Here is a 17429-nt window from a genome sequence, read left to right as displayed (position 1 = left end):
CACCAAATGACAGATTAATCACCCTTTGCCTTCTCCCGTCAGTACACTACTTAGTGACTTCTGCCCTTCAGACCAAATTATGCTGCATGTGGTTCAGCCAAGTAGCCTTACCCACATTAGTTTTTCCATTCAGATTATCCCATATGGCTACCTCCAGAATTACTTGTACTGCAATATAAAGGGAGATTTAAAAAGTCACAGGGATTTATCTTTAAAGGGGAAAAGGAGGATTTGGCTGTGGCTCCCTCTGATGCTCGGTGAACGGATGGGCTCCCACACTCCCCTGCCAGTAAACGTTCAAGCAACAGGACAGTGTGGGGACAGCACAACAGTGCAAAGGAAGTTGACTGGCCCTACGTGAGGGGAGAGGGCAAACGAAGGGGAAAATGTTGGTCATAACCAAGGGCTGAGATGACACTGCTTGGGGAAAACACTCCTTGGACTGATTTATTAAAAGGCCTAAAAGCCTCTTGCTGCCTTTCAAAGATGAGCAGTGGCCACATGCCAGAGTCTGGGCTCATAATGCTTTGCTGTCTTCCAAACGTCAAAGAGCAGCTCTAATTCTTATTGCACAAAGTCCTGCTGAAAACACACAACTAAGAAAAAAGTGAGGAAAGAGTAAGAAAAATTTAAAAATGGCCGAACAAATAAATATTTTCAGGACTCCTAAATAGATATAATTTTCATGAATTAAAATAAGGCTCAAGTAAACAGGGTAGCCTTGGAAGAAAGATGAAGCTGAAATCCGGAACCTCCCTAACGACCCCCCAAGGGAAAATGAGATCCCATACACCTTGCTTATAACAAAATTTTCTCCTCAAAATCAACTATAGCCAAGTATGCATGTCTCTTGGATAATCACACCCTAAAATATACCATGTTTAATCTAAAAGCCAGAAGGTTGACTTTGCAAATGTCATTGTCATATCGGGTTAAATATATGCAAGTACTTCAGCTGAAACTGTTACTGCCTCCCAGTCACAGGTGCAGATTTTGACTGGTTACTGTAAGAAGGATGTTAAGTCTTTCCGTATTGCCACTGTACAGACATAAAATGCTGTAAGGCAGACAGCCCAGCTGGGTTAACACTTCCAGAACAATCCTGATGTTTGGAGACTGCAGTATTTTCAGTGCTGCCACATTCAACTTTATTACTGTATCAACACAGTGCTTTGCATATAATGCATGCTTTGGAGATGACTGATGCTGTGGTTCTCATTCTTCAACAAGGGACTACACTTGTTCTAAAACACTGTCATTTATACAAAAGTAGTCTTAAAAATGAGTAAGAACAGGCTGTCAGTCAATATGCAAATAACTGAATGCTGAGACGTGACTTTTATATGAAATTTAAGCTCCTAGCCACAATCACTGATTTCTGTCAAGCTAAGCCACAAAATAAGATAAACCCAAAGTACTTCTGAACCACCCATGTGGCTTGTACGTTTTCCTCACTGCACATAGCCAGCCCCAAGTACGTGGCAAGATGTTTCTTTTAAATGACATTCAGCAATTAAGTCATAACCTTCTAGCACACAGTAAGTTTACAATGTCTTAAATAATTCAAAATTTTCCACTGCTGCAAAGGGTGAAAAGGTAAAAACCCTACTATGTTTTACATTAACGGAAGGGCTGAAAAATACATGTCAGCTTGTTCCGGATAAACATACAAATGCAAACAATTAGTTTACATTTTAGAGGTATTAGTGTTCCCTAGATAGTTATATCTTTTGCTGACTCAACAAGGGAACTAGGGCATCGAGGCATGCAGGATGCTCGTGCAACCCATTTTATTAGGGCTACTCTTCCAATAAGTTTGGATTCCCTCATTAAGTTTTTCTTACCTATAAAAGTTATATTGACTTTCAACACTGCCTCCCCACAACATCCTCACGGACAAACTGATGAAATCTGGGCTAGATAAGCAGACAGTGAGGACAGAAAACTAGCTGAGGTCTAAGGGTTGTAATCAGCAGCGCAAAGCCGAGCTGGAGGCCTGGACTGTCACCAGCTGTGCACCCCAGGGGCCAATATTAGGGCTAACACAATTGCACATCTTCATTCAAGACCTGCATGACCGGACTGAGTGCACCCTTAGAAGGTCTGCAGATGATACAAGCCTGGGAGGCACAGCTGACATGCCACTCGGAGGGACCTTGACAGGCGAGAGAAATGGGCCAACAGGAACCTTGTGAAGCCCAGCAAAGGGAAATGCAAATTCCTGCACCCGAGGAGGAGTAACCCCGTGCACCTGTATTGACTGGGAACCCAGCAGCTGGAAAGGAGCTTTGTGGAAGAGGACTTGGGAGTCCTTGGGCACAAACTGAAGTACAGGAAATACTGCTTAAACATAAGAAAAAAATTTTTTGTTGTTGTTTTTTTTTTTGTTTTAAACTATGTCACTGTAAGTGTGACTGAACAGCAGAACAGGTTCCCCAGAGACATTATGGAGTCTCCATCCTTGGAGATTTTTCAAAACTTGAGTGAATAAGATCTCGAGAAACCTGCTGTAGCTGAGCAGAGGGGTTGGGTTAGACGATCTTCAGACATCCTTTCCAACCTCTACTATTTGTGATTCTGCACGTGTTCCAGTCCAGCCTCCACCTGAAAGAGATCTCTTCTCCAAAACAGAAGAGAGGAGAGTTTGACTTCTGCCTATCACCCAGTAGCAGTATTTACTTGATGCTCCACTGCTGTACAGAGCTACCAAATATGTATCAGGTGAAAAGCAAAGAACATTTAGACAAGCATCCTGCAAAGAGAAAGCATACTATACTTTGCTCTCTGTTCCTTCAGCTTAAGGCTGTTCATTTATCTAGCAAGAGACAGAGGACAGCTTTACCTTTGTTCATGTAAACTTAGAGATAGTTTATACAGCAGAGGTGTCCACAAGGTACAAGAATTAGATGGAGACCAACAATCCCTTTTGTACAAGGCAGACGCCAGAGATGAACTGCTCGATTTCTCACAACCACTGCTGGATTCAGATTGTAGGTCTAGGGACTGAGGCAGACCCTGAAGAATCATGAACTGCCTGTCATTCGTTGCCTGCTATCAATAATAAAATGCCACCAGAGGCAATACAAAACCCGGCAGTGTTACAAACTGACCTGCATTTCAACCTCTCTTCCCCTCCTCCCATTTCTATGGTATAATGCAACCCACTTACCACTCAGCAGCATTGTAATTAAATAATCAAAAAGCAAACAAATTTCATATGTGACAGTCCCCAGGAGAAAACTGATATACATGAAAAAAGCATTTTAGTTTACTTAGGGCCATTCTGGTAACAACAAGCTCAGAGGGATATAATTAGTACCCTGCAAGCCAGCATATGAAAAGGCTTAATTTAACTGAGAACAGAACTAAAGAATAGCTATAGAAATTAAAAGTGAAGCCCCAAATCCACACAGCACTGTCACAGCTAGGTGTTTTTATGATCAGGAATTCTAAAGTCGTAATTCACATGTATTGTATTCTGATTTCTGCTTATCCAGGAGGGTAGGCGTTATTTTGGACCACCCTGAAATAGCTGAGGTTAGTCTGAGGAGGTCAGTCTGTGGGTCTTTAGCAGTTCTCAGTACCATGCAGGAAGAGGCACACAACACCGGGCAAGTTAATTCTTATTCTCCAAGTCTGCTGAATGGGTGCCTCCCTCTTCAATATAAGCTATATTCTTCTGCACATTAAATCCCTACAATTGTTTTGAAATGCTTACAGCCAGGACAAGAAAGCCCTTATATCACAGACATCCCAACTGAGTCTGTGAGGGAAAAAAGCATAAGTTATCATAGTCTTGCTGGGAATGCTACATTGATACTAGAGACTACTATCAGAGAAAGTAGAAAATAGCCCCACAATATTGACACTGTTGTGACCAATGGCACATGCTGGAAAGCAGCTTCTTTTAAGCTAACTCAACCTAACAAGGGAATCCCCACAAAGAAAGATTCAAGCGTCAAAGACAGCTGCTGGAGGTGACAACATGGTCCACAGCTCAAGGCAAACTGGATGCTACCACTGTACTGCATTAGACTGATCCCACCGACAGGTAGCCTTTCCTAGAGCACTGTGGCTGATGTGGAATCCAGCACTAAATTTGTTTGAAGTAAGGATAGATTTTGATCATTTGCATTATAGTACAGGCATGCAAAAAAGAAAAATTCCAGACAGCAAGTTGTTCCAGCACATTTTGATTTTTAAAATACAAAGCAAAGGAAACATTTCAAAAACATGACTTGTAAAGCTTTTGCTGCTCGCTATTATGATTTGCTGTCATCAGGACAGCCTTTTTTGGTTGAAAAATGTTTATTGCTAAAGGTCACAAAATTGTGTGTCTCAAACAAATTAAGAAATAAATGGCTGTTGACACTTCCAGACGATGATTCATCTGTCCAAGAGCTCCAATAATGCAAAGCAACACAGCTGCCTCTCAGGTATGCTGCAGACCACAGCAGCCACCAACTAACCCAGAAATCTGTCTTCACTCTCCTATCACTTTGTTAGCCAACTTCTCAACCCTCTTCGTAGTTACACCAAAAATTCCTTACTCTCAAGCTTAAAAACAGATGAAAAACATAGGAAAGTAACATCTGTCAGAAAAAACACTGATGTGTGCAGTAGCCAGGTTTCCATACTTACTATTTCTATTATTAGCAAAGTCCTCTGTACTTCATGTGAAGCAAAGATTCTCCATGTGTGAGATACACGGATGAAAGAGGCTGATGGATTGGCACTAACATCACCACCTACAGAAACCAGTGCAATGGCAGAACAAGAAAGCAACGCTAACAGAACCTCAAGGGCAGATCGGCAAAGCCCAGTACGTTTAACCCCAACACAGGTCAGTACACAAGAAATGCTAGCAAGAGGGATTTAGTCTCCTTGCCAGGGAAAGCCAAGTTCTTGAAGGTTAGACTTTTTAAAGAGTTATTAAAGTGCTAGAGGTCTGTTTAGACACCCCTCAAGTGAAAGGCCATCATGAGGTACAGCAGAGTACGTCTGATATTTTATCTTGCCAGGGTAACCTCTCGATAAAAAAATTAATAATAGATTTTTATTGAGCAATTATCCTTTTCATCTTTTGCTTTTCACTGGAGTTTATGATGACTATTTACTGATCTCTTTGGGGAAGAAGCTGACATTTACTGTTCTTACTATGCCTCTCTGATCTCAAATGTGGCTTCTACTATCACTACGTCCAACAGTGATTCTACAATTTTAAAAGAAAGATGCTGTTACAAATTTGTGGGACTGGCATTTGAAACAGAAGCACAGCATTCTGCCTTGCAGACCATGCAGAGGACTAATAATTGATGATTTTCAAAGAAAATGAAGAAATCTCTCCTCATTCCTTTTACTGTTCACAGTTCTGTGGCACAGTAGTGATGATCATCAGCTTGGACACAGGGTTTTTATCACCTGCCCAATTTACTCATAAGAAACAGATAACCACAACAGCGGCCTAACAGTTCCAAATCCCAGAATGTGCCCTTTTCAAACATACAACACACAAAGTAAAAGTTTTCCTGGAGCCTCTGCTCCTTCATGCAGTTCAGTTTGACGCGTTAAATTATCAATTCTCAGGTATTGGGTTGAAGTGTTTGTGGTTTTTTTAAATACATACAATGGATAAATTAAAACCAGAAATTGGTAACCAGCAGCCTTTTCAAGTCAAGGTCACATGTTTAGGACTTAACAGTCTCCTGAAGACTAAGGATCTCTTTAAACCTAGGGAGGGGTGTGGAAGTCAACCCCAGTGTGGTTAAGGAAGAACGCCGACTGGAAAAAGGAGCAGCAGGCAGCAGGAAACGCTACAGTGCGGATACAGAATGGACAGCAGTAAAGGAAAAATGTTTCATCCTAACCAGTAATTGTTCCAACATGCATAGATCAACTGAGCTAGAGGAAAACATTGTTTTTAATTAAAAAAAAAAAAACAAACAACGTTGTTATTAGCACTCCCTTTGCCTGTGTGTCATTCTCTTCCCTTGACAATTTAGCTCACTGTCCAACATCAGTAGTCTCCTATATTCATCTATAAATAGATGCTGCACACAAGTTAAATCTCAGCTACTTTTGCAACCTTTGTATGAAAGATGGATGACTGACGGAGAAGGGCTTGCATCTTATCAGAGACAGGTGGAAGAGAGCAAGAGCGAGCTGGACAAACAGCATGAGTACAGTCTGATGAGGTGTAGGGGTGAGAGAGCCAGGAGTGCTCTCTTTTGCCTGGTCAGAAGGGCACATCTAGAGAACAGGGAAAATAGATCCACAGGAAACCAGATTTCATTACTTCCACTTTTCTCAAAAGAAACTTGTTTGTACAATTCAGCTGTGGTTACAGCATGAGCTTGTCTAATTTGCTTTTAGACTGAGTAGCAATAAAGAGACCTTGTTAGGAGGGTGTGTTTTTTTTCTCCCCAGCTTAGTCTGAAAATCCTCTAAAGAAATACTTATTTCATATAACATTGATTTGTTCAAACCAGCATGCCTTGCAGACTAATTAGAGACGTACTTTAGAACAAATACTATGGCTGTTAGGTAGTGCTTATTTGAAAGTCAGTATAGGTTAGAACACAAAATACTCACAAGCTTGTTTCCCAGCTCATTTTAGGAGCTTCCTACGTGTCAGATTTTTGGAGGTGTATCCTTTAGTATCTGTGTAGAGAGCTCTTTTCCCCTAGCTGAGTAATTTCAGTGGCAGGACTCTTGAACTCTGCAGCTCATAAACCTAAATAGTCTTTGTATTTTAAAGGAGAAAATACAGTTGCTAGATCTGATCATAACCCCTTAAAGTCACTGTACCCTCTTCAAGACAGGAGAACTCCAGCTACTTCAGAGGACTTCCCATGTGATCTTTCTAGCTATGCAATGTCTACATGATACAGGCATTCATTCCTCCTTCGCTAGATTGCCTTTTCTACCATAGCAAGGGTGAAAACTACAAGACAAAGTCTAGCTTCATTTATATCATACAGCGTTTAAATGGTTCAGAGAAAAAGATGGCTTTCCTTTCTGCTACAGAACAAGTAAATTCAGCAACTACATCTAGATATTGCTTCTGCAATCACAAGTGATTGTTTCATTTGTGGTGATGTGTTACGCCAGCAACTACACTTCTTTGCACGTAGCACTTAAACCCAATCCAAAATGACTACTCCTGACAGTGCAGCACAAAATAAGGAGTGCAGTTGCAAGCAAGTCAGCAAGCAAGAGCAGTCAAAGTTTTGGATGTTGCAGATTTACTTTTCAGGAGCACAGAATTCAGGAGAAAAGTAAGCCAAATCATAGGCAGTGCCGGGTGGAAACCTTTTATCAAGGCTTCTTTTACCATTTTCTGTGTCTAGAAAAAAAAAAAAAAAAAAACGCAGAATGTGAGGAGTGAGCTATTCCCCCCCTCTTTTTTTTTTTCTTTTAATTTTTATTCCAAGAGTCAAACATTTAACCCTGGGTTTAAATGTTAAGGGCTACACAGGCCCTTAGCAGAACATTAAAACCAGCTTCCCTGTTTATTCACATTGTCCAAAACGCAGGATACCCCATGCCATCAGCAGCTAAACCAGCACAAACTGAATATGGAACATGAGTTTTTTTGCTAGACTTTTGGCCTTTCAAATGTACGGGAGCAAGGTTCACCTGAGCTCTGCTGTTGGCAAGTAAAAAACCTCAAGTCATCAGACATGTATCTGCAAGTTCATTGATCCCTTAAGTAGGTAAGCACAGGTAGGTAAACATGGTGGAGATGTTATGTACAAATTATCATACCTCTGTCACTGAAGTCATCCACCAGCACTATCTCTGCTATCAGCTCAGGAGGGGAGCGGTTTAAGACACTGTGCACTGTCCGGAGGAGAGAGGACCATCCTTCGTTGTGGAACGGTATTATCACACTAGTGTTCGGAAGCTTCTCCAGGTACAGCTTATTCTTGCAGCTGGACATAGATAGAGCAAGTCAAAAGGCGGTGCCAAACCCTCCAGCACTTCCATATTAATTACCATCAAGTAACTTATTTCATTCTTTACTCCTCAAATTGATGCAAAGTGCCTGAAAAAACCCACCAACTTTCAGGCATTATCAAGCCAGTGTTGACCTGATCTAGTTTACCTGGGGAAAAAAAAAAAAAAAAAAAAAAAAAATTCCGTATGAAGTGAGGACTGCTAATGACCAGTGACACTTAGCAACACAGAAAGTCAGAAGGATCTATTAGGTGCTGAAGCTGCTTTTAAAGGTAACTTCAGTTATAGCTTAAGATACAGAAGTCTCTAAAATACTTGTTTTCCCTGTCCTTATACCTCAAAGATCACAAGGAAGAGGAATTTCTACGAAGTTGTTTCAAGAAGTTGAATGTATCTCTTCTAGGCATTATCAGTACATTGGTTTAGCTCACTTATTCCCAGTTTTCAGAGAAGCAAAGCACTCTAATCACCTATATAACTGTCATCCAAATTTTTTAAACAAAATGTGCAGGAAGTAAGGATTTTGTGTGACAGCACCTTCCCTAAACAGTCCCAGAAGTTCAAGACATTGTGAACAGTACACAGAAGAGACAGCATAATTGCATGGTAAGAACTGCTCAATAAAGAAACCCACCTCTCTCAGTAACAGATCAACCTCCAACCTCTACCAAAGGCTTCCTTTGTCATGCTGGACAATTATTCAAATCATACTTTTCCTAAATAATCAATCTTGTCTTCCCCATTTTTCAGCAAGTCTAGTTTGACACCTGGGATCAGTTCTGCAGACAGAAATGAAGAAGGCTGGGCTTTGAACACAAAGCACTGCAGAACTTGGATAAAGCTAGAGAGTTAGGTCTGCAGAGACCCCACATGGACCCCTTGAATCTGGGGGTATTTCCCCACAGCATTAATCACCTTAATTTTAAAATAGGGGTAATGCTTTCTTGCCTTGTGCAGGTGTTTACAAGGTAGCTTAATGAAGAAAATTCAAACTGCAGCAATAAGTGCAGTCTTTATTTTCCTGCAGGTGTGGCCCTAAGTGGAGTTTGAACCTTGTTAAACAGGTAACACCTACGGTCATACAGCGAACAATTGTAGTTAAAAAACACCCAGTAGCTGTTCACTAGGGGACAGAAATCTATTACATTCCTAGAACCTCACATGTCCAGTGCAAAACAGAAGTGGCTACGTGAATAGAGATTTTTAGAATATATTAATGACATTGCTAGCAGGGTAGGCTGCCCTCTTTCCACTAGCAGGGGAGGGAGGTCATACTCCGCTGCCCGCCTTGCCACACCACCAGACGTCTTGCACAGCCTGCACCAGGGCTGATTTGCAGACTCTCTCCTGTCAGGCACTCAGCGAGGCTTTCACTACCTGTACAATGCAGTGCGTGCACGCACACAGTAATTCCCTCGCTGTTCCCCGGAAGGACAGATGGGAATGCTGGCAGTGGCAGCTTTTTCCTGGTACCTTTCCCAGGGAATGGAGAAGGATGCACCTATGCTATACAAGCTCAATAAATCTGTGGTTACAGGAAGTTACTCTGGTGCCTGCGTGAAAGGACAGTAGCTTATTCTGGGTCTAATGAATTGTCTGGGGATGCTGCCAAGACCTTGCAGGCTATGGCTGAAATGCACAGATGCAAGATAAAGCTGCATGGACTGCTTTCATCCAGCCCTTGGCATTGCAATCTTAACCTTCTTCCGAGATAGCTACTAGCTATAATTCTGTTCCAATATGAAACAAGAGCGCCCAAGTCTCTTCTAACTCTTCTTAAACTGGAATTCTCATTTTCTAACTTTAACAAGTGGGGAACTTTAGCTATTAAGTTTAACCATTAAGCATGGAGAAAAATTGTTTCCCTCCAGCTACCACATCTACAATTGCTTTACAAGACCTGCAAAATTAGTATTTAATATTAAAAAACCCAGAAGCACTTAAAGGAAATGTTAGCAGGGGAAGACATGACTGTTGAAACAATCGTATGTGTGTACCAGGCAGATCCAGTACATGCCCTCCCCCAGCCCCTCGATTCCCACGATTAACAGAAAGCAGAGGTGACGCACTATTTGGTATATAGAGGTCCACACAAACCATCTCAGAAGGCAGCAAACACATTGGCTGCTTCTTTGTCCTTCCCCAGCCAGGCCAGCTGTTGGGAAGAATCCCAGCTGGGGCCCCGATGCTTAAGACAGGACAGTTGCCGCATCTTTGCCCAGTTCACTTTCTCCTTACACTCCCCACTGTCTGCGGGCACATCTCCAAACGACAAAGTCTCTATTATCTCTTACCACGTGTAGAAGACAAGGTAAAGCAAGTGCTCTAAAACACGGCTCCCTTCTTTCTAGAATGCTCTTTATGGACTCCATCTCAGTCTAACTTTTTTATAAATTGCCCTCATCAACCTCCCAAATAACCATAACAAACCATACCATTTCAAGTATATCTTTTTTTAATGGGCACAGGGAATGCACAACAGACCTTTTCAGTCGTGAATTCCTTTACTGCAAATCTCCATTATATGTAACCCCACTCCCTGCCCAGCTAATCCTAGCATCCATTACACACACACTGTTTATCCTCTCCTTGAGACCTCCACAACTATAACTCACTACGGTGGGAGAAAGGATGTGTCAAGCAACAAGCAAACCAGCTGCAGCAGCATCATTAATCACAGCTTAAGTTGTTGGTGACCCAGACACTTCACTTACTAATTTTAACTGGGGACTGGAGTTAGAAATTTCATATTTTAAAAAAGTTTAAGTAGTAGAATTAGCAACGAAGAGTCAGCAACTCTGGGAAACAATGGGGAATGTGAGGTGATATATTGAATCCTCAGCTGAGGAAATACTGGCATTGTCTGATGTTTAAATTCTCAGAGCCCATGGCAGCCCCTATAAATGGAGGCCAGGTATAATTTAGGTTAGCAAACTCAAACTGTATTTCCTAGAACTTGAGTATGGGCTGATCAACAAGCATCTTCAGTTACCTGATTTATCTCTATGTTTGAACATTTCAGCTGCATGCCTAAAATATTTATGGAGCTATACTCACTACGCTGGTTTATGAGTATATATTGAGAAAGGGTGTCAAGCCAGTGTATTTGATTAGTTTGCTGTGACAGCTGAAGAGGTAATCTCTCAAATGTGCAGCTAACAAATTATAAAACCTGACTTCTGGAAATTATATCTCATGAATAAAGTAGATGTTGAATTCAGATTCACTAAATTGTGATAAAAATGGCTTTACACAAGCTTCCATTCAAATGTCTAACTGCTTTCAGATTAGAACCACACAAACAGTATTTAAAAACCTCTCAGCTTTGTATAAACAAGGGTTAAGTCCTAACTGAAGCACTTTTGCTAAAGAAAAACTCCTTCTGGCTTGCACAAAATCCAGTTTGACACCATCCTAAGGGATAATGTCCAAAAATAGATGAACTCAAAAGCCAGCATTCAATTGGAACTAGTTTCTACTCGTAAACCCTGAGGAGGTTTTTTACTAGGAAGATGTCTAAGAAACTAATCCATAAATTGGAAGGATTTCTGATAAAACTCTTCATACGTAGTTGAGTGGAGCTACTCAAATCTTGTTCACCTCCTGAGCATTTCATGGTCATTTCCAGCTAGTGGCCAACATAAGAACTGGACAGGTGTTTAGTGATAAAGTCATCACCTGGGTACACTTAGGACTCTTGTCAACCGAGTCAAACATTTACATCAGTTTCCACTACAGAAAGAAATAGCTCCACCTTATTAGTTGCTAAATGCTGCTGGCTGTGTCAGTGGGCTCAGGAACTGAACTGTCACATTGCGAGAGGTGAAGGAAGTAGCCACCTCTGGGTTAAGTTCAAGATCTCTTCCGCGCAGGGCTGCAAGTTTTTGGTAATTTTAAGTCTTTTAGAATCAAAAGGGGATTTTTTTCCCCAGATTTGGTCTCCTGTTTACCACTGCAATTACTATACACTGTCCTTTATTAAAGAGACAGGACCCAGCTGTGAAAGGACTGTGTGTGATGAACAAAGGTACAAGAGTCCATAATAAAAAAAAAGCATGCTCCTGCCGACGTGGTAATTTATAGGGCTTGTAAACCTTCACTCGTAGAAATGCAAACTATATACTCACTTTGGATGTCTGATGTCTGGAAGGGAACGATTCAGAGAAATTTTATCACTCACAAAGATATTAAAGCCATTTTCTCTGTATGCCTGGTCCACTCGCTCTGCATCAGTCATTGGGTAAGGTTTTCCCTGTTCTCCATTTCCTATAGATAGACAGAAAGCAAACATGCATCATTACTACTAATTGGTGCTTAACTGGCCAGAATGTAATCCATATATCAAAAAAGCAGCAGTCATATAGCCCTTTGAAAATTCCTTCATTAGTATTGTGCTCTATGTCGCATTTAGCACTGGATCAACCATGTCAACCTAACTATTTTATTTGATAAGCAGTTTTGCTACAAACCACTTAGCTGTGCAAATTGTAGAAGTTAGAAGCCTTCCTTCTAACGTCAGATGAAGGGGCTATGGCAACACCATGGAGGATCTATAGAGTGTGGTTGTTGTTTTTTTTTTTTTTTCACTGCAGGAAGAATACATATGGTTTGAATACCTCATCACTGTTGCTTTTTCCAGCACAGATGGATATGTATATTTAACAACCTGAGCTCTTGCACAGAGGAGGCAGAGCCCTTGCAGACACGCCAGTGTAAAGCTGTGATGTTAAAAATGGGCCCTTTTATGCAATGCAAGACAAAACCCTGAACCATGGAATAAAACTTGCATGAATGTTACAATCTAGAACATTTTTCTTATCCCTCTTCTTCCTTTCCAGGTCTCCCATTTTTGGGAGAGGTACAGGCACACATTTTTTGGTAAGTTTTTTAAAAATCAATACTGCACCTATCCTAAAAATATCAAGATGTTACCAATAAATTTTCACCTCAAAACAGTTATTATGGAGCTGGGGAGAAAGGCTTTAACTGGGATTAACACACAGTAACTGCTGCCTCACATCAAGAACATCATCTTGACCCTGAAGTTGAACATGCTGTTCTGCACTCAGCCTACAAAATAATATCATACTAAATTACAATCTGTATTAAAACATTTTAATAGTAATCTTACATACCTACACGCTCAGAGTCTCTCCTTATAGCTTCTTTGTTATGCCAGTCCTTTTTCCTTTGTCCGACACCAAAGTAAGGGTCTTTCTTTTGCCTCACATATGATGCCTTTTAAACAAAAGATTGGATATATTAAATACACAACACATGAAACCTTTCCTTAACAGCCTCCCATTCCTGTAAGAGGAGATTAAACATCTTCCTTAAGGTAAGACCATCACAAGCAAGTAGTTTTTACCTAAAAGGGTTGAGGGAGGAAGCAAGTTTTGCTTGCCTCGGAACAGTACTTTATCTATAGCTGTTAAGTGATTTTTTTTCAGGGCGCCATCATGTATGCAGACCAGTATTCTTAATCAGGGAATCTATTAAAAACTCCTAGTTTCATTTTGAAAACATCCAATACATCTTACATCCTATTTAATTAACAAAAAAGCTGTAATGGGAGACCTATTGCCGGATCATTATTAATGAGCACACTACTATACCTGAATAAAATCAAAATAAGATTTAAAAGGTCATTTATTAAGACCCTTGCTGCTCAACTTAAAAGCAAATTTTACACAAGGCATGAGCCTGCACTGAACCCAATTAGAGCTCATCTTTTCAGGATGATGTTCCTGAAATTCAAAAGCAATGGCTGCTTTGGAAACAAGTTACCAAAGGATGGGGTAAATTCAGGATCAAAGAGACTATGGTGTGTGGAAAGAAAACCATGATACCTCTCAAACACTGACACCCCCAAAATCCAAGGGGGAAAAAAAAAAACCCCAAAATATATTTAAGTAGGTTTTAGGGTCAAGAAGAGAACATCTTCTCTGAGAATGAGTTTTCAATTATGTAGTAATATGCTGGTAGAGTATAAACGTAAGTCATTTGTAGCATCGTTACTGCAGAAGTAGTTACACAAAGAACTTAGAGGTTTTTCCTTTTAATTCCTCATGACCTGCAGAGAGTACTCCACAGGGTAGAACTTCCTCGAAAGAAAAAAAAAAAAGCTTCCCTCCTTCAAGGGCAAGAGGTTTAAAGTCTCACTAATGGGTCAATCAAACCAAACAACCACCAAAAAGCAACGGTTGGCATAGTAACCTTGCAGGGTTATCAGGCATCTTTGGCATCTGGGACACAGACATCATTTGCCTGACTAGTTAAATTACAAACTCTTTGTTTTCATGCCTAGATTTGTCTTGGGAAAAGAGGACATTTGGACATTTTACTTGTTATTCCAAGGCACTAGACTTCAGCTGATGCAGTTCACCTCACTGCAGTCTGACAGATAAACTCTAGTGAACCTTGCTGTGAAGGTTTTGCAGATTATCCCCATTGCATCACACCTCTTCTGCAACAGTCAGCAGGAAGGGAGTCCAGTGTATGAGCTTACAAAACCATCAGTGGAGACAGGTTTCAGCTAAGATGTCAAAGTGAACTAGAGCAGCTGAATGTGGGTACATGCTCTATTCCACCTGCTCTGTTATGGGTGGTAACCCTTAGCAAAGGAACTGCATGAAAACCTTGAGTTGTGCCAGTTGCATTACCATGCCAAAGGCTAATAAACCAGTGGTCTAAAAGTAATAGAGCTCAATCTGATTAAAAGCTGCCCTGTGAACTATTAGAACTCCCCCCCCACACACACACATAAGAGATTTTAAATCAATCTAGATCCTTTCAATCACAGATCATAAAATGATTTACACTCAGCTTCTTGACATTTTGCAGGTGGTAACATAGCTGGCAGAAACCAAGTTTCATCCATGAAACCAGACACTCAGTTATACATTTCAATTAACTAACATCAATACTCAGAGCATTTGCCTTCCTGGTCCCTGCAATTTAATTTCATTTTCACTGAAGGAGAGCTGATGGGCACTTAGGCTGGACAAGAAGTCAGTCACATAGCTAGTTCACGATGTGAACAAGTATTAAGGAACCTCCACTTGTGCCACCTGGAGCTAACAAGGATATTCTCTGAAAAATACTTATGATGCAGGAAGATGGAGGGAAAGGAACTCTCAGGGCAGCATGGGAAGAGCAGGACCATACTACAGGATGCAATTAACAGTGGTGAAAACCAGACACCTGCCAGAAAAGGCTGGTTACCAGGAAAGGTCAGTTACACCCAGAAGAAAAGTGACCACTGAGAAAAATCCCAGTAGAGTTATATTTAGATGGTGTACTTGATTTCTTCCATTTATCCCATGATACCTTAATTTTCTTCATCTTTGTTATCTGTTCTTTTATTTTCCACCCTGATGAAGCTATATGAATCAAAAGCAATAGCTCATTTTTATGTTGTTAATTACTGTCCCTTTAGCACATGAACTCCACTCTTCTAAATCCTTACTTCTGTTCAAATACAGAAATTGGTAGTGTACCTTCCTGAATTTTACTCTGGACCTACCAGGACATAAAATTAAGATCGCCACCAGCAATCCAATGTCTTCAGTTCACCTCTGACTGCACGTATTGAAGATCTACATTTGCTGAGGGAAAAGGGTTTCACGAGAGGCACTGCAAAAGCCTCACCAATTCCCATCATGCAGGAAAAGGTAAGTGCAGCTCCAGAGCAGCAGAGTTGGGGTGAAGAACCATGTTCTCCCTTTCTGGAAGGGCTCAGCTGAACTCACCAGAAATAAATATCAAACTGAATTGGTCAACCTGCCTTGTGGTTTTCTAGCCATCCCATTAAACACCACTGTTCTTATGTGAATTTCTACCTGCTGATAATGAAAAAGTACTTTTAACTGTCAAGATGAATGTGTGAGCCAGGAACCAAATGTGCAAGAAAGCACTGGGAGGGCAAACTGAACACAGTGGACAACAGCACTTCTGGGGAAAAACTAAGCATGCAGCTAGTCCTTGGGTCAATTTGAGGCTGGTGTCAGCAACGTGATCACAGAGCACCTTGAAAAACATACAGGGTATATGCTAACACCAGCCAGAAACCTAATGTTTGCTCCACCACAGGCGGTTGCTGCTGCTTTTGCATAGTGGGTGCAAGCAGAGGTGGTTTGAGATGCTTCCTCGGGGTGCAGTGAGCCGGGGCATGGCATGGGCAAGGGACAGGCAAACCCAACTTCAGCATCTACCCACGGCTCTGTCTGACCTAATGTTCACACAAATAATTTATGCAAACTCTACCTGACTTTTGCTAGCTCGTGCCGGCTAATGTGAGCAGGTCTGGATGACAGCTGTGTGACAGACAGACAGTAGAAGTGGCAGCTTCGTTATTCTTGGTGTAAAACTGATCAAATTTTCAGCACCATGAAGCAGCTACCTTGTGCTACTGCAGCAGTCCAGCACGTCTACTTTCTGGTCACCACAGTGGTTTCTAATTTTTCAGACAACATGCCACCCTCCTGATCATCCCCACTAGATAGCCCACAGAGCACACTACCATTCTGTGAGATTTTTGCCTCTGTTTTGCAAGATCCCGGCTTTGCCAGGCCTGCTCACTGGACAGTTTCCTCTCCAGCATACTCCCCTGCCAGGAAAAGTCCTGGAAAGCTCTTGCAGACCAGAGCACCTTCTTGCCAGGAGAGTTTTGCCAACTTTCTGAGCACTAGGCTTGTGCACAAGTGCCATACTGGGCACAGGAACAACTGGCAACTCTGAAACCTCAATATTTTAAGTCTCTTTTGTCTCTTGTTTATAGCACTCTGGACTGAATGAGCACACCAGGAGAATCATTTACAATGCCACTATCCCTTCTGCCATTTGCTGCTATTCAACACGTGTAAACCCCCTATCGGCAGTTACTCTAGAAATCCCACTCACCACTGAAGAGGAGAGCACTGCAAGAGTGTCTAGGGACTAGATCTAAAAGGCGAAATACACAGTGCAACTCTGAGCCTCATGACACCCACTGTGCACATGGTAACTCAGCACCCTATGCCAAGCCCTTATGAAGTGACCAGGGGAAGTCAGGCACTCTGGAGAAAAAGAGGAAAAAAGAGACCCACTAGCAAAAAGACACCCAAGCTGCCTAACAGGGCACTGGTAAGAGTGTTTTAAATCCCACCTCTTCTTGGGACTCAGGCAAATTAAACTAGAATTGCAGAGGCACCCCCCTTCCCTCTGAACTCCAGTCTGAAAACATCCCTTAGAAGATACACTGCTGCAGGTACCTGTGTGGATTGCTCTCCTTTTGACATACGCTAACGGGATGGATCTTGAGCTGCCCTCCACAACAGCTTTCAAGAGATGGGAGACAAGTTCGAAGTATACCCTAAAGGACTCACACCATCTCCAGCATCCTCCAGAGGGAAGCCACACCACTGGGCTATCGGCTGTTTCAGGAGGGGCATCTCACACCATTACAAAGCTGTACCACCAAAGCAGCCAAT

General features: G+C 41.6%; 1 protein-coding gene across 1 annotated transcript in view; it reads right to left on the bottom strand.

Annotated features, from left to right (window-relative positions):
• GALNT10 (polypeptide N-acetylgalactosaminyltransferase 10) overlaps positions 1-17429 on the bottom strand; it is a 90765-nt gene that overhangs the window by 35188 nt on the left and 38148 nt on the right. The window contains exons 2-4 of the mRNA XM_052816629.1: positions 13095-13197; positions 12087-12225; positions 7768-7934 (exon numbers count right to left, since the gene is read on the bottom strand). Of these exons, the coding sequence (XP_052672589.1) occupies positions 7768-7934; positions 12087-12225; positions 13095-13197 (409 nt within the window). The remainder of the gene's footprint in view (positions 1-7767; positions 7935-12086; positions 12226-13094; positions 13198-17429) is intronic.

The sequence above is a fragment of the Harpia harpyja genome, chromosome 20, assembly GCF_026419915.1.
Source record: "Harpia harpyja isolate bHarHar1 chromosome 20, bHarHar1 primary haplotype, whole genome shotgun sequence".
NCBI classification, from domain to species: Eukaryota; Metazoa; Chordata; class Aves; order Accipitriformes; family Accipitridae; genus Harpia; species Harpia harpyja.
This window is presented reverse-complemented; position numbering and strand designations above follow the sequence as displayed.